Source organism: Lontra canadensis, unplaced genomic scaffold (assembly GCF_010015895.1).
Source record: "Lontra canadensis isolate GAN:19392208 unplaced genomic scaffold, GSC_riverotter_1.0 scaffold100, whole genome shotgun sequence".
Taxonomy (NCBI): domain Eukaryota; kingdom Metazoa; phylum Chordata; class Mammalia; order Carnivora; family Mustelidae; genus Lontra; species Lontra canadensis.
Genome location: NW_022631094.1, coordinates 3,611,276 through 3,636,961, shown reverse-complemented (window position 1 = coordinate 3,636,961; position 25,686 = coordinate 3,611,276). Strand labels below are relative to the sequence as shown.

General features: G+C 37.3%; 1 protein-coding gene across 1 annotated transcript in view; it reads right to left on the bottom strand.

Moving 5' to 3' along the window:
* LOC116855284 (coiled-coil domain-containing protein 7-like) overlaps positions 1–25,686 on the bottom strand; it is an 88,057-nt gene that overhangs the window by 46,497 nt on the left and 15,874 nt on the right. The window contains exons 5-7 of the mRNA XM_032837888.1: positions 17,697–17,807; positions 15,956–16,066; positions 12,028–12,126 (exon numbers count right to left, since the gene is read on the bottom strand). Coding sequence (XP_032693779.1) covers positions 12,028–12,126; positions 15,956–16,066; positions 17,697–17,807 — 321 coding nt within the window. The remainder of the gene's footprint in view (positions 1–12,027; positions 12,127–15,955; positions 16,067–17,696; positions 17,808–25,686) is intronic.

Sequence of the window (25,686 nt, the reverse complement as noted above, 5' to 3'; positions counted from 1 at the left end):
CCGTGCCCTCTCCAATACCCACCACCTGGTTCCCCCAACCTCCCACCTGCCGCCCCTTCAAAACCCTCAGATTGTTTTTCAGAGTCCATAGTCTCTCATGGTTCATCTCCCCTTCCAATTTCCCCCAACTCCCTTCTCCTCTCTAACTCTCCTTGTCCTCCATGCTATTTGTTATGCTCCACAAATAAGTGAAACCATATGATAATTGACTCTCTCTGCTTGACTTATTTCACTCAGCATAATCTCTTCCAGTCCCATCCATGTTGCTACAAAAGTTGGGTATTCATCCTTTCTGATGGAGGCATAATACTCCATATTATATACGTACCACATCTTCCTTATCCATTCGTCCATTAAAGGGCATCTTGGTTCTTTCCACAGTTTGGTGACCGTGGCCATTGGGGTACAGATGGCCCTTCTTTTCACTACATCTGTATCTTTGGGGTAAATACCCAGTAGTGCAATGGCAGGGTCATAGGGAAGCTCTATTTTTAATTTCTTGAGGAATCTCCACAATGTTTTCCAAAGTGGCTGCACCAACTTGCATTCCCACCAACAGTGGAAGAGGGTTCCCCTTTCTCCACATCCCCTCCAACACATGTTGTTTCCTGTCTTACTAATTTTGGCCATTCTAAGTGGTGTAAGGTGGTATTTCAATTTTGTTTTAATTTGAATCTCCCTGATAGCTAGTGATGATGAACATTTTTTCATGTGTCTGAGAGCCATTTGTATGTCTTCATTGGAGAAGTGTCTGTTCATATCTTCTGCCCATTTTTTTATATGATTGTCTGCTGTTATTTTTAGAGAGAGAGAGTATGAGGGGGGAGAGTCAAGGGGAAAGGGAGAGAGAGACTCCCACACAGGCTCTATGCCCAATGCTGAGCCTGACAAGGGACTCGATCTCATAACCCTGAGATCATGACTTGAGCTAAAATCAAGAAATTAAGACACTTAACCTACTGAGCCACACAAGTGCCCTGATAATAAAAGTTTCAATAGCTACTACCAAAACTCATTATTTCATAAATACTCTGAGGCATCAAATATATATCATAATACTCTGTACTTTTGGGTTACTTATAAATATGCTTAATTCATAAGAATAGACCAAACAATAAAAATGCATCGGTACAAGGTTATTCATTATAGTATTATTTGCAATTGCAAAATATTTAAAACCATCTAAGTGTTCAAGAATAGCATATTGGTTGAATAAACTAAGGTATATACCATAAACTGTGGTATAGTATAATCTATGGCATATAATGTAGTATAAACTCCTTTATGTATTTGTGCAAAAATAATAAATATTTCTAAAAACTGACAAGAGATTTCTAGGAGCTAATGTTTAAGTGAAAAACTCTTTAAAAAATAGTGTATTTAATATGCTAACTTTTGGATCAGAAAGAAGAAACCAGGAAAAAAAATTGAAAAATAGATATTAACTTTACAAAATGAAGTGCAGGAAAAATAAGCATGAAAATAATATAGTGAGCTACCTATAAGAAGACAGGGGTGGAAGAGAGGACATGGGAATGTAGGGGAAGGACATATATCTTTTGCATATTTATTTTTGCAAGCAAGTTAATGCTCTATACATTACAAAAATAAAATTAAGTCAACAAGGATAAGGCAAAACAACTAAAACTGAAAGCAAACTTAATGAAATGAACTTAGTGAAGGGATTAAAAAATAACAACACTAATCTAAATAAGTCCATTTCTTCCAGGTTGCTTAATTTATTGGCATATAGTTATTGATAATAATTTCTGATAATTGTTTCTATTTTCTCAGTATTAGTCATGATATCTCCCCCCTTTAATTCATAATTTTATTAATTTGGGTCCTTTCTCTTTCCTTTTGGATAAGTCTGGTCAGTGGCTGATCAATCTTATTAATTCTTTCAAAGAACTAGCTCTAGTTTTGTTAATCTGCTCTACTATATTCTTGTTTCTAACTCACTGATCTCTGCTCTAATATTAATTATTTCTCTTCTTGTGTGTGGCTTAGGCTTCAGTTGTTTTTTCTCCAGTTCTTTAAGGTGCAATGTTAGTTGGAGAATTCCAGATTTTTCTATTTGAGTGAGGCTTGGATGGCTATTTATTTCCCCTTAGAACTCATATAACAATTCAGTAATGTGGCAAGTTACAAAATTAATGCACAGAAATCGGTTGCTTTCCTACACACTAACAATGTAACTGTAGAAAGAGAAATTAGGGAATAGATTCTATTTAGAATAGCACCAAAAACCAAGAGATAGCTTGGAATAAACCTAACCAAAGAGGTGAAGGATCTCTATTGTAGAAATTACAGAACACTTAAGAAAGAAATTGAAGAAGACACAAAGAGATGGAAAAACATTTCATGTTCATGGATCCAAAGAATAAACATTGTTAAAATGTCTATGCTGCCCAGAGCAATCCATATTTTCAATGCCACCCTGATCAAAATACCAAAGGCATTTTTTCAAAGTGTTGGAACAAACAATCCTAAAATTTGTGTGGAAACAGAAAAGACCCTGAATCACCAAGAGAATGTTGAAAAAGAAAAACAAAGCTGGGGGCATCACATTGTCTGACTTCAATCTATATTACAAAGCTGTGATCACCAAGACAGCATGGTATTGGCACAAAAACAGACACATAGATCAATGGAACAGAATAGAGAGCCCAGATGTGGACCCTCAACTCTATGGTCAACGAATCTTCAACAAAGCAGGAAAAAATATCCAATGGAAAAAAGACAGTCCCTCCAATAAATGGTGCTGGGAAAACTGGATGGCTATATACATAAGAATGGAACTCAACCATTCACTTACACCATACACAAAGATAAACTCTAAATGGATGAAAGACCTCAATGTAAAATAGGTATCAATCAAAGTCCTAGAGGAGATCATAGGCAATAACTTCTTTGACACTGGCCACAGCAACTTCTTTCAAAACACGTCTCCAAAGACAAGGGAAACAAAAGTGAAAATGAACTTTTGGGACTTCATCAAGAGAAAAAGCTTCTGCACGCCAAGGGAACCATCAACAAAACTAAGAGGCAACCCATGGAATGGGAGAAGATATTTGCAAATAACACTGTAGGTAAAGGGCTGATATCCAAGACCTATAAAGAACTTCTCAAACTCAATACCCAAAAAACAAATAATCAAGTCAAAAAATCAGCAGAAGATATGAAAAGACACTTCTCCAAAGAAGACATACAAAGGACTAACAGAAACAGTGTGAAGCTTCCTCAAAAAGATAAAAATATAAATAATGAATCTTGGAACACTGAAAAAATAAAATGAAAAAAAAGAAAGACATGTAGGAACATAGGAAGAAAGTGCAGATCAGGAATCAGGGAGAGAAAGAAGTTCTGAAGTGGAGTTGCTAAGGGAATTTGAAGAGCAAATTCAGGCACATTAAATTTTAAGTTACTATTCCATACTGTAATGGAACCCCTCTTCTATTACTAACATCTTATTTAAAAAATTATTGCTGATACTTTAGAATGGGGATGACTTACAGGTGGTTCCACTTCTGAACCAACAGAGCCTACATAGAGAAAAGAATACCATAGGTGAAGGATATAGGGTGGATGGGAAAGTCCTCATAAACAGAAAACTAAGTGACTTTTAGGGAAAAAAAAATAGAGCTACCCTACGACCCAGCAATGGCACTACTGGGTATTTACCCCCTACAGATGTAGCGAGAAGAAAGGTCACATGCACCCCAGTGTTCATAGCAGCAATGTCCACAACAACCAAACTGTGGAAAGACCCAAAATACCCTTCAACAGATGAATGGATAAAGAAAATGTGGTCTGTATATACAATGGAATATTACTCAGCCATCAAAAAGGATGAATACCCAAATTTTGCATTAACATGGACAGAACTCGAGGAGATTATGCTAAGTGAAATAAGTCAAGTAGAGAAAGTCAATTATCAGATTGTTTCACTTATTTGTAGAACATAAGGAATAGCATGGAGGACATCAGAAGAAGGGAGGGAAAAATGAAGGCAGGTGGAATCATATGGGAAGATGAACCATGAAAGACTATGTACTCTGAGAAACAAACTGAGGGTTTTAGAGGGGAGGGATGTGGAGAGATGTGTTAGCCTAATGATGGGTATTAATGAGGGCACGTATTGCATGGACCACTGGGTGTTACATGCAAACAATGAATAATGGAACGCTACATCAAAAACTAATGATGTTACTAAGGACGGCACATACTGCATGGAGCACTGGGTGTGGTGCATAAACAATGAACTATGGATCACCAAAAAAAATAAATTAAATTAAATTTAAAAAAATAATAAAATCTTTTTAAAAAGAAAAAAAAAGCTAGTGATGTCCTGTATGGTGACTAACATAACATAATTTTTTAAAAAAGAAAATCACTAAATAGTTTTAATAGATTTATGTGCTGCATAGTTCCTTAACAAGTTCCTACAACAAGCATTGTAGGATTGAACAAATACATAAATCTGTTGCTGTTTTAAGATTTAAGATTAACATTGGAAGAAAGATCATATACATATGAAATGTAGGAAGGCAAGAAGGAAACTTGAGAGACAAGAATCGAAGGTGTCCAAAACTCCTCATAACTTCTAAAACATGCATAGGTACAATATATGCATATGTATGTCCACATGCAAGTGAATGTATGAATATGTGTACAATTGTGTGCATATATAGATACACACACATATATATATATTAACATATATATATAAAATTAAGGAGTGTAGGTGCAAGTTAAAATCCTATGTGTAATCTTTCAGAATCAACCCATAGAAAATTACAAAGCTTTTACATGGCAGTTATCATGTAAGAAAGCTTCCTACCCCACACTAGACCTAAAGCATAGCCAGTACACTGGTCTCTGGAAGGAAGTACAATCATGAATTCAGGCCTCTTCGGGCCAGCATTCCCTAGACCAGCTTCTCCATTCATGGACCTTAAATGAAGCACTGTTCTATTCAGGTGACTCTGCTTAGACTACCTTACTGGGGAAGTCTTGAATACAATTTTTTTTCCTTTCTGACTCATTTTTCAGTACTTTCTCTCTTAGCCCTCCCTAACCACCCCCCCCCATATCCTGGGGCCATAAAATGGCAAGAGCCTTTTGTTTGGGGATCCTCAGTATTGAGAGACAATTCTCCCCATTTGTGATGAAACACTGAACACTCCCTCATTCCTTCAATGCGGAAAAATGGAACATTACTAAAGCTGGCCCTTTCCTGTTTAGACTCTTGCTTATATATGGTCACAGTAATTGAATAAAGGTTTAATTGTGACTTTCAGCTTGGCTTGTTATCTTAATTGCCTATTCAACAACCAACAGTGCATTCTCCGACAAACTGGTGAAATGAGCAGAGTGGTTAATAAAGCACATTGACTTTCTAGAGGATAAATATCCTCAATTTCCCACAAGACACTTTTGAGGGGCGTTAGAGAAGTCCATCAGACTCTGCAGTGATGTTAGTGGATCATTTGTAAGAGTCTGAGATTTCCATGGACACTTCATCAGCTGTGCCAATACATCTCAAGAAGTACTAGTGGAGTCTGGGGGTGCTTTGATAGTGTTAATGACTGTTTACATAAGCTTTTCAGGTATGAGGGCAATCACTGGATGCTCCCCTTTAGCCTCTAATTCCCTGGTCAAATTCATGTGGTGGTCCAAAATATAGATCCAAAAGAGAGAGTCTAGGAAAGCTAGAGAAGCAATTCCCTAACTACTGATACAGTCCTTCAGTGATAACAAAATTCACTAGACTCCTGAATGTTGAGTTGTACCCAGTTACTACTGTTAGCTGTAAATATGTCCCTGACACCAAAAGACAGCCTACAACATGCAAATTTTTGTTAAGATTCCATGCCTAAAATATAAAAGAATGAAGAGCCCTTTGGGATTATTTCACCCAGCAATCTGAAGCTCTCAGAGACTTGGATAGTTGCCTCTGTGATGAAGGAGGTAATCTTGTTAAACTTAATGAAAATGACAACTCTTGGATGTGCCATTAAAGATCCCCACTTCCACAGTACAATAACAGCAGCCACTTTGCCTAAGGAAGAGGAGGAAGATGGCACTGTGATGAAAGAATGCAAGCACTCAACGTCATCTATATTTTCAGCTGAATAGTATATGGACACTGAGTACTTTGGCTCACACATGATGAATTCTTTAGCACTGAATAATATGGTTGAATCATATTTCCAAAGGGCTATAGTTTCCTGTGAGCCATGCTAGTGGTCTCTTAGATGTACAAATGAAGTATGAAAACAATACGATGAGATTGTAAGACTCTTTCTACGTTTTTCATGTAATTATTTTGTTGTTGTTCATGCAATTCTTATTGGTTATTAAACTCAGTTAAGTCATTAAGCCTCCTCATAAGACCATGTTGATCAGTTTGAGACTTAATTCAGATCTTTACTGACAGTCACTGAGTATGGAAAACACACCTGCTGCCCAGAGAGCAAAGACTGACCAGTAGAAAGAGTAATATAAAAATGGTGAGGCTGTGCCCTTCTCTAGACCATTTAGGCTAGGACCTCCCGAATTAATCTCTGGGTCTGGTTACTCAACAGTAGGTTCCCAAAGAGGAGACTCATGGGCTCTCCTACAAAGGAACTCATGGTCATGGACCATGTGCACCAGCAGGCTGTTCAATAAAGGTCTTCAAAGTGATGACCCCTTAAGATATGAGTTCTGTTCTTTCTGCTCCTTCCAGAGAATCTGGGGGTGAATTATTCAGCCCTAGCAACTTTTAAACAGGTGTCCCCCCTTTCAGAAATAAACAGGTCTAGGGGTTGGGCCAAGGTTCCAGAGTTCTGAGTGGAAAATATTGGTCCTACATCAACTTCAGAGTTCAATTTATTAGGCCTTTTGGATATTGGTGTATAGTTAGCTGTGATCCCCATAATTCTTGACACTATAATGTAGGGGGATGGGGTTGAACCATGTCCCATTCTGCCAAAAATAAAGAATTCCTATCTGCCATTACTTCAGAATGTGACTTCATTTGGAAATAGGGCCTTTACAGAAGTAATCAAGTTAAAATGAGGCGCTGGGAAAATTGGGACAGCTATGTAGAGAAGAATGAAGCTTAACCATTCTCTTATACCATACACAAAGATAAATTTGAAATGGATAAAAGACCCTAATATGAGGCAGGAATCTATCAAAATCCTAAAGGAGAACATAAGCAGTAACCTCTTCATAATTGGCCACAGAAACTTCTTTCAAGACATGTCTCCAAACACAAAGGAAACTAAAGCAAAAATGAACTTTGGGGACTTCATCAAGAGAAAAAGTTTCTGCACAGCAAAGGAAACAGTCAACAAAACAGAGAGGCAACCCACAGAATGGGAGAAGATATTTGCAAATGACAGTACAGATAAAGGGCTGATATCCAAGATCTATAAAGAACTCCTCAAACTCAACACACACAAGACAGATAATCATGTCAAAAAATGGGCAGAAGACATGAACAGACACTTCTCCAATGAAGATATACAAATGGCTAACAGACATATGAAAAAATGTTCATCAACACTAGCCATCAGGGAGATTCAAATTAAAACCACATTGAGATACCACATTATACCAGTTAGAATGGCCAAAATTAATGAGACAAGAAACAACAGGTGTTGGAGAGGATGTGGAGAAAGGGGAACCCTCTTACACTGTTGGTGGGAATGCAAGTTGGTACAGCCACTTTGGAAAAGAGTATGGAGATTCCTTAAGAAATTAAAAATAGAGCTTCCCTATGACCCTGCAATTGCACTACTGGGTGTTTACTCTAAAGATACAGATACAGTGAAAAGAAGGGCCATCTGTCCCCAATGGGCAGCAATGGCCACAGTCATCAAACTGTGGAAAGAGCCAAGATGCCCTTCAGTGCATGAGTGGATAAAGAAGATATGGTTCATATATACAATGGAGTATTATGCCTCCATCAGAAAGGTTGAATACCCAACTTTTGTATCAACGTGGACAGGACTAGAGGAAATTAGGCTGAGTGAAATAAGTCAAGCAGAGAGAGTCACTTACTTGTGGAGCGTAAGGAATAACATGGAGGACATTGGGAGGAGAGGAGAAGTTAGTTGGGGGAAATCGGAGGGGGAGACAAACCATGAGAGACTGTGGACTCTGGGAAACAAACTGAGGGTTTTTGAGGGGAGAGGGATGGGAGATTGGATGAGCCTGGTGGTGGGTATTAAGGAGGGCATGTATTGCATGGAGCACTGGGTGTGGTGCCTAAACAATGAATCTTGGAACACTGAAAAAATTTAAATTAAAAAAAATGCTCCACATCACTTGGCATCAAGGAAATACAAATCAAAACTACAATGAGATACCACCTCGCACCAGCCAGAATTGCTAAAATTAACATGACAGGAAACAACAAATGTTGTCAAGGATGCGGAGAAAAGGGAGCCCTGTTACACTGTTGGTGGGAATGCCAAGCTGGTGCAGCCAGTCTGGAAAATATTATGGAGGTTCCTTAAGAAGTTGAAAATAGAGCTAAGCTAGGACCTAGCTATTGCACTACTAGGGATTTTCCCAAAGGATACAAACGTAGTGATCTGAAGGGATACCAGCACCTCAGTGTTTATAGCTGCAATGTCTACAATAGCCAGACTATGGAAAGAGCCCAGATGTCCATCAATAGATGAATGGATAAGAATATGTAGTATATATACACAATGGAATACTACTCAGCCATCAAAAAGGATGAAATCTTACCATTTACTATAACATGGATGGAACTGGAGGGTATCATGCTAAGCAAAATAAGTCAGTCAGAGAAAGACAATTATCATATGAGGAATTTAAGAAAGAAAACAGATAAACATGGGGAAAGGGAAGGAAAAATTAAGAGGAAAAGAGAAGGGGAGGCAAACCACAAGAGACTCTTATCTATAGGAAACAAACAAGGTTGATCATTTGAGGAGTGGTGGGTAGGGAGATGGGGTAGCTGGATGATGGGCATTAAGGAGGGTGCTTGATGTAATGAGCACTGGGTGTTAAATGCAACAAATGAATAAGTGAACTCTATAACTGAAATTAATGCTACATTATATGTTAACTAATTGAATTTAAATGTTATAAATAAATATGACTGTGCATGTGAATATGTATGTATACATGTGCACATACATATATACATGTGAAAATGAGTATGTATATACGTATACATATATGCATATGTGTATATGTTTATGTATATGTGTGTATATGTATAAATTCTGAGGAGAGTCCAACTCCAGGCCAAAATTCTATGTGTGATCTTTCAGACCCAATGATTGGTAACTAAAAATGCTTTATCTGGCAGTTGCCATGGGGAAAATACCACACCTCGTACTACAGTTGATGCACAGCCAAGATACTATAGACATTGAAGGCAACTGCAGTAATGGGGCAAAGTCCATTTGGGCTGGTCATATCTGCATTCTAGCTCAGATACATCCAGGAAATTTCTGTATGATGCAGGGGAGACCTCAGTTGAGGCATTATATCATTCAGGCACTTCTACCTAGACCATATTATTGGATGGGCCTTCAAACCCTTTCTCTTATTGAATTTATTAAGTGAAAGTGGCACCTCGTGAGGCATCACTACAGATTCCCCTAGTTCAGAGTTGCTTACAGTGGCCACCTTGCCTAAGGTGGGGGAGGAAAATGGGAAGGAATATAAAAGTATGTAAAAACTGAGACCATCTCCATCTTCAACTGGATACTATTTAGGCTCTGACAGTTTTGGCCCACAATTGATGAGTTCCTGGCACTAAAAATATGTATGACTATCTTCCCAGAGACAATGGTATCCTGGAGAACCATCCTGGTAACCTCCTGGGTAAACAATTAGCAAGTGAGAACAACAGATGACAAGATTGCTGACCAGACTCAGATTGCTAGATTCACTTGTGTCAATCATGTTGATTATCAAGCTCAATTAGACCTCCTCATAAGATCATGTCAATCCATCCACAACACAATCCATAGCTTAACTGCCAAATTTTAGGACATGATAAAAGTGTCTATGGTCTAGATCAAAAACACTGAGCAATGGAGAGAATGTGATGAAAATGTCAACTCTGATTAATAATCCAGGCAATGGCTTTACAGAAGTCATCTTTGGATCTGGTTACCAAACAATGGGGTCTCTCAAAAGAACAAACTGGTGGGCTCTCTACCAACAACTCATTGCTAGTCATGAGCTATGAGGTTCCCATACGGCATTAAGGTCTATATAGTAATGGCTACTATGACTAATACAAGTGCTGTTCCCTCCAAATAGCCCAGTGAATCTTGAGACATGGGTACTTTGTTTCCTTGATGAAGGAGATAATGTTGTAAAACTTTATTGAGTGAGAGTGGCACCTTGTGGTGTCCATCAATACAGACCCTCCCTACTTTTATCCAGATCTCTAAGCTTCCAGAAATTAATATGACTAAAGGTTAGATATAGCCAAGAGTTCAAAGGTCAGATTTGAAAGTGGTAAAAAATTACATTTCTTGGGCTTTTTGATACTGGTGAACAAATTCCTGTGACCCTATAATCCCTGATGAAGGGTAAGGAAGAAACAGAAAATTTTCTGAGTGGTCTGAGGCCCCCAGGCCTCTTTTCTAGACCCAAGTATGGATGAATTTTTTAAGGCCACCCCCATTATTATGGCTTCTACTACTGAATATATTATTGGTAGAAATTAACTTTCTATGCCAACCAGCAATTGCATTTACTCTTAACCTCTGATTAGATTTGCTGAAGGCAGAGTATTTTAATGGGGTATGTGAAAAATCATGACCTACAAAACTATTGGCACTTAGCACCGTTGTCTACCAAACACAATGTCAACAGCCTAGAGAATAAAAAGGAATTAACGGCCCTCATTGTTGAACTTTATATAGCCAACAATATCTGTAAATTATTTCTCTATTTAATAGTTCCACCTGACCTATGTGCAAGACCTTAAGTCTAGACTTTAAATTGATTAAGGCTATATAAAGTCCCAGTGCTGCCTTTGTCATTGGTGGTACCTGACATTACAGTTATGAAGGTCACTGCCCAAAGTGAAGAAAATTGGTATGTTATAGTTGACATCACAAATCCCTTTTCAGCATCCCTCTTCATGCAGATGATCAGGATTAATTTGTTGTATATAATATGAATTACATTTTACCACAAATGTTCTTCTATAACACTTCCTAAATTCCTCCAACTACCTATAATCAATGCATGGGTCAAGACCTGAAAAAGTCCCACTCCTGGAGGGAGTGCTATCTCTCCAATCTATTGACGAAATCATCCTGGTAGGCCATTCTTACCAATAAGATACAAGGACCTAAAACCAAAGTAAAATTTCCGGACATGATCTATAAAAGGCATAATGTATCATCCCAGAGAAACCAATTGTCATGTTTTGACCCTCTGTGCCCCCAAAATAAAAATAATCTGAACAGTTAGTAAAACTATACTGCCATATACACTCATATCTATTAGGTTACCATAAAGACTACAACATTTGGCGGGAGCTCTACTGAACAGGATCACCTGGGGTTCTTAGATGTCATCTTAGATGCCCTTTTTCTGGACCTCTCTGATTTCCATTTTTTGTTTCAGGTACAGATCTCAGTATCATCTGTTTTTGTATGTTGGAACCTAGAGCAGAAGGCCACTACCATAAGTCACAAGGCACTCCTTGGGCTTTGCATCTGCAATCTGCCTGTTATCTAAAAAGTGTATATCCTTTGTGAGACAATTGTTGGTCTGTTATTGGCCTTGATGAAAACTGAGAATATGACCTTGATCATGTAATAATCTTCTGATAAGAAATTCCAACTAAAATGTATTAATATATTTCATTTTGTTCTCCAGTTATGTTAGAGTATTCACACTTTTGGTAGTCAATGTTTAATATTTCTATAAAATAAATGCTCAAATATATATTCATAACCCAAAGAGAGTTCTCATGCATTTAACTTAAAACAATATAAAGTTATCTGTAACTATTATACTTACTACTGAGTATTTCCTCCATGGAAGTTTTTTGTACTTGGGTTTCTAACACTGAGTCTTGATGTTTAAGCATAAGATTTTCATCTTGTACTTCATCAAAGGCTACATAAAGAGATAAATTAATAAGAAAATAGATCTACCATGAAATCTCTATATTTCAAATTTATAATAAGTCAATAGAAACATTTTCTCCCATGACTTTTTATAAAGTCATAAATAATCATAATACCAGATCTAATATGAAAATACTGGGAATATTTTTAATAGGTGTATATTGAAGTTGTCTCTCTATTTTATAAATATTATAGGCACTAAGTATGTTTATATTAGACTCTAATTTTGTCAAGTTATTTATATTTTAGGTAAATACATATTCATATGCCAACCAGTGAGAATTCATATGCACAAGTTTAGTCAATATAGACTTATTTGTAATTGCAAATATTCAAAATTGTCTAAGTATTCCAAAATGGGAGACTGGTTGAGTAAACTGATGTATATACCATAAACAACACTATCGTCCACAATATATGCAAGTCAAACATTATGCTGTACACCTTAGATTTACACAATGATGCCCTCCATAATACCCACCACCACTGTATGCCAATTATTTCTGAATAAAACTGGAAAAATCATATACTACCAATTAGGATAAATTATGGTGTGTGTATATGTGCATGTTTAAACCTATAGTATATATAGTATATAGGGGATATAATGTGGTACAAATAACTCTACATATAGTGAGATATTCCCCTTCCATCTGAGCTAATACCAATCCTTATCTTATATCATTTCATGGGGAAATGAAACATTGGTTGAAGCCTTGGTAGAGCTAGTGCCCTTTCATGTTTAGACTCCTGTTTATATCATTGCAGTAAGTGAATAAAGGCTTTTTACTTTTGATTTGGATTGTTTTCTTAAGTGGCCTCCTTCACACCTGGCAGCTTTCTCTTAGTGACAAATGGTGACCAACAGGTGGCTCAATTAAGCACAATGTCTTTCTGGAAAAGTAAAAAGCATGAAGATCCTATGTTTGAAAGGTGACAGTGGTCGTTTTCTTTAGCCCCAGACTCCATGGTCAAAATGCCTGGTGTGTCAAATTAGAGTTCCAACAGGGACTCTGAGAAATATAGAGAAGCAATTCCTTGACTAACGCTATTGTCCTCTGATGATAGAACTAAAAATTGTCACATACTCTGTAAGCTAAGTTGCACCCAATGTTTGTTGCTAGCTCTAATGAGGCCACAGACAATGAAAGACAGCCTATAAAATAGCAAGTTATTGAGACTTGTGGTTAGTTAAATGAATATAGAATTCCTTGGGGTTACTTTGTCCAATGACCTAAAAAGACCTTAGAGACTTGGGTTCCTTGTTATAATGATGAAGAAGGTAATTTTGAACTTAGGGATGGTGGTATTTTGTGGGGTACACCACTATGGCACCCTCCTTCAGAATATTATGACCACAGAAAACTTGATCAAAGAGGCTGAGGGGAATATCCAAGTTGTTCTTCTTCCTCAGTTGGGTGCAATTTGGACTCTGATAGCTTTGGGCACCCATGATGTGTTCCCTATGACTAAAATACAGACCACTCCTGTGGAGGCACCAGCAGCACTGCAAATTACACTGGTGGTCTCTTGGTTTTGCAATGAGAGAGTGAGAGAAGCATATAAGACTGTTAACAAGACTTTGGGTTCATTAATTTCATCTCTGCTGGTTATTGAGCTCAGCTAAACCTCCTTGTAAGGTCGGGTCAATTTTTCAGTGACATAATCCAGATCATAACTAAGAAATTCTTGGGCAGGGAAAAAGCAACTGCCAATATAATGAGAGACCATCAAATAGAGTGACATAAAAATGGATAATCATGCACATATTCCTGGAAGATTTGGGTAAGAGCTTTCCCAGGATCTCTGGGTCTGATACTAAACATGGAAGTCAAAAGAAAAGATGAATGGGCACTCCACTGAGAACTCTTGGTCAAGCAGTATTTCATTAAGAGACAAACAGCAGCCCCCCTTGAGACTGCCCAGTGATGATACCTCTAAGACCAATGCTGTTTCTTCTCTCAGTGAATTATGAAATGAATCAAAAAACATGTAACTTTTACTCAAATTTTTTGGCTCAAAAAAGACTATGAGATATGAGTTGACAACGTCCTATGTTCACAGTAAGAAATGAAGGTTTTATGCCAAAATCAAAGTTGAAAATAGACATGGAGAAGAGCTACATTTCTTGGGCCTTTTGAATAGTAGTGCACAGGTAACTGTAACCCCCAATCTCTGGCATAAAATGAGGAGGAAATTGATAATACTCATTGACTTTCTGTCTCAAGCCACCACCACCAAGACCCTTACCCAGATTTGACTAAGAGTAGGTCCCTTGGGACTACTACATAGCACCATTGTAATGGTGTCCATTTGTAAATGGATTATTGTGATAGGTGTTTTGTATTGTCTATATGCACCTCTGAACGCATCCTTTGAAGGGAATTGCTGCAGTTAGAACCATTTTAATGGGGGCATGTAGAAGACTGTAACTTTACCAGACAACCAGCATCCAATGCTTTTGTCTCTCAAAAACAGTATCATTTGTCTTGGGGATAAAAAGAAATAACTCTGGGGTACCTGGTTGGCTCAGTGGGTTAAGCCTCTGCCTTCAGCTCAGGTCATGATCTCAGGGTCCTGGGATCGAGCCCCGTGTCGGGCTCTCTGCTCAGCGGGGAGCCTGCTTCCCCCTCTTTCTCTGCCTGCCTCTCTGCCTACTTCTGATCTCTCTCTCTCTGTCAAATAAGTAAATAAAATCTTTAAAAAAAAAAAAAGAAAGAAAGAACTCCTCCTATTGCTGTGGTTAATGAAGACAAAGTCCACCATCTGGCTTTTGCACAAGGCCTTTGTGCTTGAAAATAATTGATTATCAGTGGCTCAAGTGTGTATTACAGACTTTGGCACTGGCATTACCTGACATTATAACTGCCATAGAGGCTATTGACCAAGCTGATGAAAGCAGGTATGAAGTAATTCATATTGCAAATATCCTTTTTAGCATCCCCATCCACACAGATTATCTGTATTAGTTTGTCTTATGTGTAATGGGTTGCAACACACCTTTAACATCCTTCTACAAGGCCATGAACTTGAAAAAGTCCCCCTACTAGCTGGAGCACTATCCTTCCACTATATTGATGACATCTTCTGCATGACCCAACAGGGACTGCATACCATGTTGACCTATATGGAGTAACATGGGTGGGTCATTAATACAGTCAAGAGGCAGTACGTCTCACTCCAAAGGAAGCAACTCCCAAGTTCTAGTCATGCTCAGGCTCTTAGCTCCAATAAATATAAAGAATGCCTAGCAACTGGTGGGATTCTTCAGCTAATGGTGGTCACACATTCCCTACATGACTATCTTCATGATAACAACCATTAATTAGATTACAAAAAAAGACCTCTACCCTGAGTGGGGCATAATAACAGAATGCCCTGAAGGTTCTCCAACTAGCTACATAGGTCACCATTCTCCTTGCCCCCTCTAATTCATTTTGAGTTATGGGTCTTAGCAGCCAATGTTGGCCAACTGAAGCATGTTAGAGGTGACTTGACTGAAAGTAAACACTCTTTGAGGAATTATTGACACTAGTTACTGGGTTTTAGTGAACATTGAGCTCAAGAGCCATGCCATGAAATCATCTTATAATTAGATATCCCAAATAAATGTTAAATGGTTTTCGTTTTATGATTTCATATTTTACATTGAAGTATAAATTTTCTATATTGCTAGTAATGCTCAAATACATATTCATGAAGTAAAGAAAAAAGATCTGATGAGATTAATTTTTTTAAATTTTAAGTTTTTTTTAAAGATAAAATATTAAGCTTTTAAATTTTTAAAATCTAAAGTTATCTATAATCATATTACTTACTCATGTGTTTTTTCTCTCTGGAAGTTACTTGTTTCTGTACTTGTATTTGATGTTTTGACACTGAATCTTGGTACTTAAGCACAAGATTTTTGTCTGGCACATCATCATGAGCTACAGAGAGAGATTCATTTAGTCTCTTAATAGAAAAAAATATATCTACTGTGAAATCTCTAGATTTAAAATTTATAACAAATACACACCAAATTTTCTCGTTTTAATAATGTAAGCAAACTATCATAATACCAGATGTGGCATGAAAATTGTGAGAATACTTTTAATGGGTATGTGTTGAAGCTGTATAACTAACGTCCCTATTATAATGTTTCAGATATAATGTTGTACTATATGTAGTCTCTAGTTTTCTTGGGTTATTTATACTTTAAATTAATACATATTCATATAACCAAAAGAAGAAGCTCCACGCCCTGATAAGAACTGCTATATTTAGGGCCATTTATGTGGGGCATGTAGAAGACTGCAAACACCCAAACTAAACATCACCTAGCACTTGTGTCTCCCAAAACAAATTCCTAGGAAAGAAAATAAATAACTACACTCATTGCTGAGCCTAATGAAGCAAAAATTCTCCAAGAGACTATTACTCATTTTAATAATTAAGATGACCTTTCACAGTCATCTGTACACAGGGTGTACAGTGATTCAGTTAAATTTGATTCAATACTATAGCACAGCTCTGTGCACTAGGGTACCTGAAATTGTAACATCATACAGTCTTTTCCAAACTGAAGGAAATTTAATATGCAACAACTGACCTCTCCAATGCCCTCTGCTGTATCCCACTTCATGCAAAAGATCAGGGTTAACTTAACCTTATGTGAAATGAGTTGCAATATACTATTAGTGTCCTTCACATAACTACCAAATTGCTTCAATATCTATCACCAATGCATAGTTCATGGCTTTTAAATGTCCTACTCCCAGAGGGAGGACTAGTCTTCAGTCGAGTGGGTCCAGACAAGAGCACCGCCCAATAAGGACTAGATGCCCTGTTCACACACTAGTAGCTCTTGGCTGGACTACTTGTTCAGAAAGGGTACATTTACCTCATACCCTAGTGAAATCCTGGACATGATCTGAAAAGAGCACGGCTTCTCATCCCAGGGGAGAAGACTACCAATATTGGCCCACTCAACCCCAATAAATAAAAAGAGGCCAGCAATTAGTGGAATTCTGACTACTTGCATTCTCATTTTCCCTGTGTGAGGTCCTTGATATCATGTATGAGATTACAAAAAAGGTTGCTTACTTTTAGTAAAGATATAATGAAAAGGATGACCTAAAAGCCCTCCAGTAGGCCTCTTAGGCTGCCCTTACCCTATTCTCTTTTGATTCCTATTTCATGTTTGAATTTCAGATCTCAGAATCATCTGTATATCAATTGGAGTCTATGGCAGAAGGCCACTGCTACAGGTCAGAGGCATCCACTGGGCTATTGAACCCATAATTATAGGAAGTTGGCTGAAAGGCACACTCCTTAGGAGAAACAATTACTTGCCTTTTGGGGGCCCTCAGAAATTCTGAGTGCTTCTCTTATGGTCATAAATTGATCTTAAGACCAGAAATTCCAACCAAAGTGTAACTATTTTTTCCTAACTATTAGGGGTATTCATGTTTTAGTCAAAGTGTAGTATTTCTATAAAATATATGTTCAAATACATATTCATGAACAAAAGTAAAATGATCTAATTTAAAATAAAGTTATTTGTAATTTTATACTTACTACTAAGTCTTTCCCTTTTGTGAGTTCTTTGTTTCTTCACTTGAATTTCTGATTTTGATATTGAGTCTTGATGCTGAAGCATATGATTTTCATCTGTTACTTCATCCTGAACTACACAGAGAAGCATTTAGTCAACTAAATAAAAAAGAGATGTATTGTGAAATCTCTAGGTTTTAAATTTATAATAAGCATACATCAGCATCTTCTTTTATTTTTATGAAGTTATAAGTAAATTACCATAATGTTAGATCAGATATGAAAACTGAGAAAAGAATTTTAATGTGTGTGTGGAGAAAACATTTTATCATATCATTAAAATTCTTAGGTTTCAGATGTGTTTTATATTAGTCTCTAGTTTTCTTAGTTTTGTGTTTTCAGTTAATGTATATTCATAGACCAAACAATGAAAATACATATACACAAGATTATTTATTCTAGCATATTTGTAATTTGCAAAATACTCAAAACCACATCAATGGATAAGCATAGGAAATGGACAGACAAAAGTAAGGTAGATAAACTATGATAATATAAACTATGCATATAATGTGGTACAAACAGCTGTACACACAAGTATAGAAGGAATGTTATAGGTCCCTACAAATTGACTTGATGGTATTTCTATGAAATGATGTTTACTGGGAAAAAACCTGACTGAGAAAATATCTAGTATGCTATCTTTTTAAGAAAGAAAGGGAAATAAGGTGGGGGGAAATGAAGAGAGATACATACTATTTATCTTTACAAAATGAAACACAGGAAATATAAACTAGAAAATAAGGTAGTTGGTCATTGAAGACACTGCTAGCTGAGTTGTACCCAGTGACTGTTGTTAGTTCTAAGCATGTCTCATGCACTGATAGGTTATGACACAGCAAGTTTTTGAGACTCATGTTTAGTGTGTAGCTTTAAACTTGATGCTTTACTAGAAACTTGAAGAAATGATAGACTTGGGTAGTGGACCTCCAACCGTAAAGCATGTGATCTTGCTGAGAAAGCAGCCACTTTGCCCAAGGAGGACATGGGGACACACAAATATCCAAGACACTCTCCTTCTACTGGCTGCTATTTGGTTTCTGAAAAGTTTGGCTCACCCAAGATATGTTCCCTGCCACTGAAAATATTGTCTAGTTACTCAAAACCAGAGTCTCAAGGAGGAAATGGATAGACTTTCCACTAAAACTCTACTGTTTGGGGGGAAGTGTGCCATGGGGGGCCAATACACAGCCCCATAAGAATCAAAATGATGGGGACGCCTATGTGGCTCAGTCAGTTAAACGTCCAACTCTTGGTCTCAGCTCAGGTCTTGAACTCAAGGTCATGAGTTCACGCTGGGCATGAAGCCCACTTAAAAAAAAAAAAGAATCAAAATGATGATGACATTTATTACTAATATGAGGGTTATTCTCTCTGCCCCCATCCAGTAATCTTAATATGAATCAGAGAACTCTGCCTACATTTACCCATATAAGTAAGGCTGGGGGCAGACAAAGATTTTTCTATCTCTATTGGCATGTGAGGATGCATGCCTTTGAATTCAAAGAGGTGGCAAGAAGAAATTCCATAACTTGGGCCATTTGGATTCTAGTTTGTGAATAACTGCGATTGCCACAATTATGACCCAGGATAATAGGGAAGCAGTTAATGCTATCTGACCCTGTCTGAGACCTGACTATGGATGTCTCTTTGGGGCACCATAAGCCTCCATTTTTATAACCCCCACTACTAAATATATTACTAACACAGATATATTTTCTATGTGAACTCCAACTTGGATAAGCCCCAAGCCTTAATGAACATTGCTGCATATAAGGCCATTTTAGTGAGGCATGTGGAAGACTATAAGCCTGCTAGACTACCAATATCTAGAGATCGCCTCCCAAACCAATTATGTAGGGGAGGGGAAGAAAAATTATCCTCACTGCTGAGTTTAACTAAGTCAAAGATCTCCATGAATCTATTTCATCGTTCAATAACTAAGTCAACCTGTGCATATAGCTTTGGGTGCCTATAGACTCAATTAATTATAGGCAGCTTAACTATGGAACAGCTTAGGACACTGGTGTTACCTGACATTGTGACTGCCATAGAAGTTATTATCCAAGCTAAGGGAAATAGGCATGAAGTAATTCATATTCCAAATGCCATTTTTAACATTCACATCCATACAGATGATCAGAATCAGTTTGCTATATATGTGATGGGTTGCAATACAACTTTAATGTCATTCCACAAGGTTATGACCTGGAAAAAGTCCCACTCCTAGATGGAGAATTATCATTCCACTATATTGATGACATCCTTCTGGTTGGACTAGTCAAAGGCACCACACAAAAATTACTAGATTCTGTGTGGACCGTCTTTCAGCAATACAACTGGGTCATTAATATGGACATAGTACAAGGACCTGTACCCAAGTAAAATCCCTGGACAGGAGCAATATATCTCATTTTAGGAGACAACTGACAAATGCTTATCCCTCTTAGTCCCAACAAATACAAAAAAGGACTGAAAATTTGTAAGGACTGGCAGTCTCATATTCCCCTCCATGGGATCCTGACTGCAACCATCTATTGAATTACCAAAAAGGCCTGTACATTTGAGTGGATTTCAAACCAACAAAATGTTCTGGAAGTCATAACAGATCTCCTAGGCCTCTCTGACTGCATTTGAACTACAGGTTTCAGCAACTTCTTTTTACCAGTTGGAATCTTTGGAAGAGGGCAACTGCACAGGAAAATGGACTAATTAGGCTTCTGGACTCCTAATTTCCTAGAGCTGACTGAAAGTTACAAACCCTTTGAAAGAATTATTGGCCTGTTATTAACTTTGGTGGATACTTAGTGCATGACCCATGTCTGTGGAATAGTATTACAGCCAGCAATACTAACCAAAAATTATGACTACTTTAGATTTTGCTCTCCAGTTATTTTAAGGCATTTATACTTCAGGTCAAAGTTTAAGTTTCTATAAAATACAGATTTATGATTCAAAGAAAAAATCTTTAGATGCAATTAATTAAAAATAATTTAAATTATAATTATTATCCTCACTAGTATATCTTTTCTCTCTAGAACTTATTTGTTTCTTTACTTGTATTTGGGTTTCTGACATTGATTCAAGATTCTTAAACACAAGATTTTCATCTGGTATTTTATCATGAGCTACATAAAAGATATATTGAGGTCACTAAATGAAAAAAGTGGTTTTATTATGAAATCTCTATAATTCCAATTTATAACAACTATACAGCAACATTCTCATTTTTATGAAGTTATAACTAACTACCATAATTCCAGATCTGAAAAGATTTTTGTGAGAAGAGTTTTAACAGGTGTGTGTTGAATCTTTCTCTTTACTTCACTGACATTTCTAGATAATAGAAATTATAGATCATTTATATTGGTCTATTTCTCTTGGGCTATTTATACTTTATAGATCATACCGATTTATATGATCAACCAATGAAAATGCATATGTATAATTTATTAATTACAGCATTATTTATAATTGTACATTAATGTTGAAACATTGGAGATTGGAAGAATAAGCTAATACAAACCTATAAACCACATAAATTATGGTAAATCATGTGGTACAAACAGCTGTATAGAAATGTAAAAGAAATGAAAAAGATCTCTATAAGCTGACTTGGAGGGATCTCCAGAAGACAATATTAAGTGAAAAAAAGAGCGGGGCTTGTATGGTACCTTTTAGGTAAGGAAGAAGGGGAAATAAGAAATAAGAAAGAGAGATAGAGAAAATGAATTAGATACTTACCTTTACAAAATGAAACACAAGTGAGGTATTAGAAAACAATGTAGTTGGTTATCTACAAGATGAAAGGGAGAAAACTGGGGACAAAATGATTCTCTTCCAAGTATATCTCTTCACATACTTTTTACTTTTGGAAGCAGGTTCCAGTTCCACATACTTAAAAAATAAAATTAAATCACAAAAGAGGAACTACAATTAAAAGTAAATTTAAAGAAATGAACTTATTAAATAACAAAGAAAGAAGCACTGATGTAAATAAATCATTGATGTAATATTCGACATGGATCCTCATTCATAAACAAGAGTGTGAAGGAGAGACTATAAACACATGACAAAATATTTTTAGTAGGCTTATTTTTCTTTCTGTTTTCTTTTTTTAAAAAAGGCTTTATTTATTTATTTATTTATTTATTTGAGAAAGAGAGAGCCTGAGTAGGGGAAAGGGCAGAGGGAGAACAATAAGCAGGCTCCCCACTGAGCAGGGGGCTCCACAGGGGGCTCAATCCCAAAGTCAGATGCTTAATCAACTGAGCCACCTAAGCACCCCATTGTTCAATATGCTTAATTTTCTATGTGCCAAGCAATTCCAAAACAATTTCATAAACATAACAAGATGAGCAAATGAGTAAATATGTTATGTTATTCAGAGTCAAGATTTACACAGTGAAAGAAGAGATACACATGAAAGGGAGGAAGGCAAGACAAGACAAGACTCTGAGGGGATAGACTAGAATTGAAGGTTTCCAAGATTTATCATAAATTCTAAATATGTCTATGCTTATTTACATGCACAGGTATACATATGCAGGCATAAGTGTACAAATATATATGTTTACATATAAGTATATGTAAATACACCTAAGGAATCTGACTCTAGGCCAAACCTTATGTGTGATGTATCAGACACAAACATAAATGATTATAAAGGCATTACCTGGCAGTTAGCATGAGGGAATGAACCTTCTCAACCCACAAATGACTTGATACACAACCAGTCATGGTCCCAACTCCCTCATCCCTCAAACTCTTGCCCATAGTGCATTGTTACCCCAGTTGCTTTCAGTTGGAGGCTTCTTTATGGTGGCAGGGAGGAGGGGCTTGCCTTAAGTGTTGTATTGTTTAGGCACTGCCTCTGCCTAGACCACCTCACTGGGTGGCACTTGAAGAAATTTTTCTCAGTTTCACTTCAGTAGTAGGGCTTTTCTATTTCTAGTCCTGCCACCTCTATCTCCCAAGAACATAGAATCCATAAAACATCAAGAGATTTTTCTTTGGGGATCCTTCAGCTGTGAGATGATTTTCCCCTTTATCTCATATCAGTTTGCACTGATACATCTAATGCTTACCCACTGCTGTTTCAGAGGAGAAATAATCTTGTTAAATTTAGTTAAGTAAAAGAGCAGAGTGTTGGGCTTCCTCTACAGAAAATCTTCTTCAGGAAGCCTTGACAGTAGCTATACTGGCTGAAGAGGTTACAAAACATGAAGGATGAAAAGAGAAAATATCTGAGACTGGATATGGTTTTGACTCTGATGGGATGGCCCACTTGTGATGAGTTCCTTGTCACTGAAAACGATGTTTGGATCACCATTATAGAAGAGACAGTGTCCCATGAACCCACACTAGTGGTCCTAGTGTCTACACTGGTGGAGTGAGGACGATACATGATAACATTTTTAAAAAAGATTTTATTTATTTGAGAGATAGAAAGAGCATGAGTTGGAGGAGAGGCAGAGGAAGAAAGAGAAGTAGACTCTCCACTGAGCAGGAACCTGATGCAGGGGGCTCAATCCCAGGACCCCAGGATCATGACCTGAGCTGAAGACAGATGCTTAACTGACTGAGCCACCCATGTGACTCAGTACATGATAACATTTTTAAATAAACTCAGATTTCTCAGTTAATTATGCTACCCTTATTGGATATTAAGTTCTATTAAACTTCTTCATAAGGTCAGGTCATTGGGCACTATACAATCTGAATATTAACTGATAAAATACTAGATGAAAAAAAAAAAAGCTACTGCCAAGGTAGTAATGATTGACTGAAAGTGAAAGCAATGTAAAAATGGTAATCAGTCACCTACTCCTGGATAATCTGGGCCAAGGCTTTCTCAAAGAGATCTGTGAGTGGATATCCAATAGTGAGGTGCCAAAGAAGTAGGTTTATGGGTTCTGTACCATGGCACTAATGGACCGATAGTGGTCCCTGGGATGACCAAAAGGCAGCTAAACTAGGTTCCACAAGCTTATGGCCCCTATAACTAATAGAAATTCCACTGCCCAGCTCTTTCCACTGAATCTTGACATGAATCATATAGCCTATCAAGTTTTATCAAGAACTCTCTTGTTTTCAGAAATGAACAAGACTATGCATTAGACCAGGTACCTGTCCATTTTTCCTCAGTGGAAGCATAAAGACATATGCTATGGTCAGAATTTAATGGGGAAGTGTGTTTCTTGGGCTTTTGGGTACTGGTACTATGTGACTGTGATCTTCACAACTTCTGATACCAAGATAAAGAGGAAACACATAACATTTGCTATGTAAGTAAAAGGGATCTAAGCAAGAATTTCATTGGGTCTGAGGCCATTCCCATGGGACTCTTACCCAGATCCAACTATGGAGATTTCCCTTTGGATCACTGCAAACTTCCACTGTTATGGCCCTATTCATATACATATTATTAGTATGGGTGAATTGTCAGTGTGAACCCCCACTTTGTACTAATTCCTCAGCCCTGATAGAAATTTCTGCAGTTAACTACATTTTAGTTGACATATGGAATATTGTGAACTTATCCAATTACCAATGGCTGTGTCTTTGTCTCCCAAAACACCTGCATGGGGAAGAAAAGTTTATAGCTGCCCTAATTACTGAGCTGAATGAATTGAAACTTCTCCATGAGACTATTTAACTATTCAATAATTCAGTCAACCTGTACTCACAACTTTGGGTACATGGAGACTAAACTGCTCTATGCAGCTTAATGTTGTAGTACAGCATTTACACCTATGGTACTTGACACTGACAGTGCTAAAGTCTATGTCCAATCTTGAGGGAACTTGAGATGCAGCAATTGATATTATGAATGTCCTTTTCAGCATCCCTTTTTAAATAGATGATCATGATCAGTATATCCTGTTGTGGATTGTGTTACTATATATCACTACTGTACTTCCACAATGCTGCCAAAATTCTCTGAATATCTGTCATCAATGCAAAAGTGACGACATGAAAAAAGCCCCACTCTTGGAGAAAGCAATAGACCTCCACTCTAGTGATGACATCAACTAACATGGGCACAACTAAACAAATACTGCTTGCCCTACAGACCCACACATGGCAACTCAGTGGGGTCAGTATTACAGACAAGGTACAGTTACCTGGTACACTAATAAAATTCCTCAACATGCTTTGTAAGGGGTATAACATCTAATTCCAGAAGAGAGTGTCACGCCTTGGCCCACTCGACTTCAACAAATGAAAGCCCAGCAATTAATAGGACAATTGAGTTACTTACACTCTCATATTCCCCATGTAGGGTCTATGATGGCATAGACCCTATGAGGAATAGGTTCTGTGGAGTAAGTAGAAGGGCCACTTCCTTTCAGTGGGGCCATGACCAAGAGGATGCCACAAAGGCCTTCCAACAGGCCACCACGCTGCCCTTCCCTGGGCCCTCTAATCTATATCAGCTCTTTGATTTACAGAACTTAGCAACATCCCTATTCACTGAAAGAAGGTAGGCAGAAGCCACTGATACAGGTCAGAAGCACCCCCTTGGGCTTCTAAACCCATATCTCCAGGAGTCAGATGAAAGGTACACATTCTTTCAGAGACACTTAGTGGCCAGTTACAGGGCCTTAGTGGATACTGAGTGGTGGCTCTATAACTACAAAGTAACCATGGGACAAGAAATACCAACCAAAGTCTATGAATTCTTCTGGGTTTGTCCTCTAGTTCTCTTTAGGTACTTAAATTGTAGGTCAAGGTATGATTTCTATAAATCAAATATATATTTATATATATTTATGAACTAAAAAAAAATCTTCCAATGAGTTTTATTTAAGGTTATCTATAAGTCCCTGCCTTAGAGGAGGCAAGATGATAAAAGATTAGGGGATCTTGTTTCATCTGGTCCTTTAAATTTAGCTAGATAACTATCAAATCATTCTAAACACTCATGAATTCAACCTTAGATGTAAGAAAA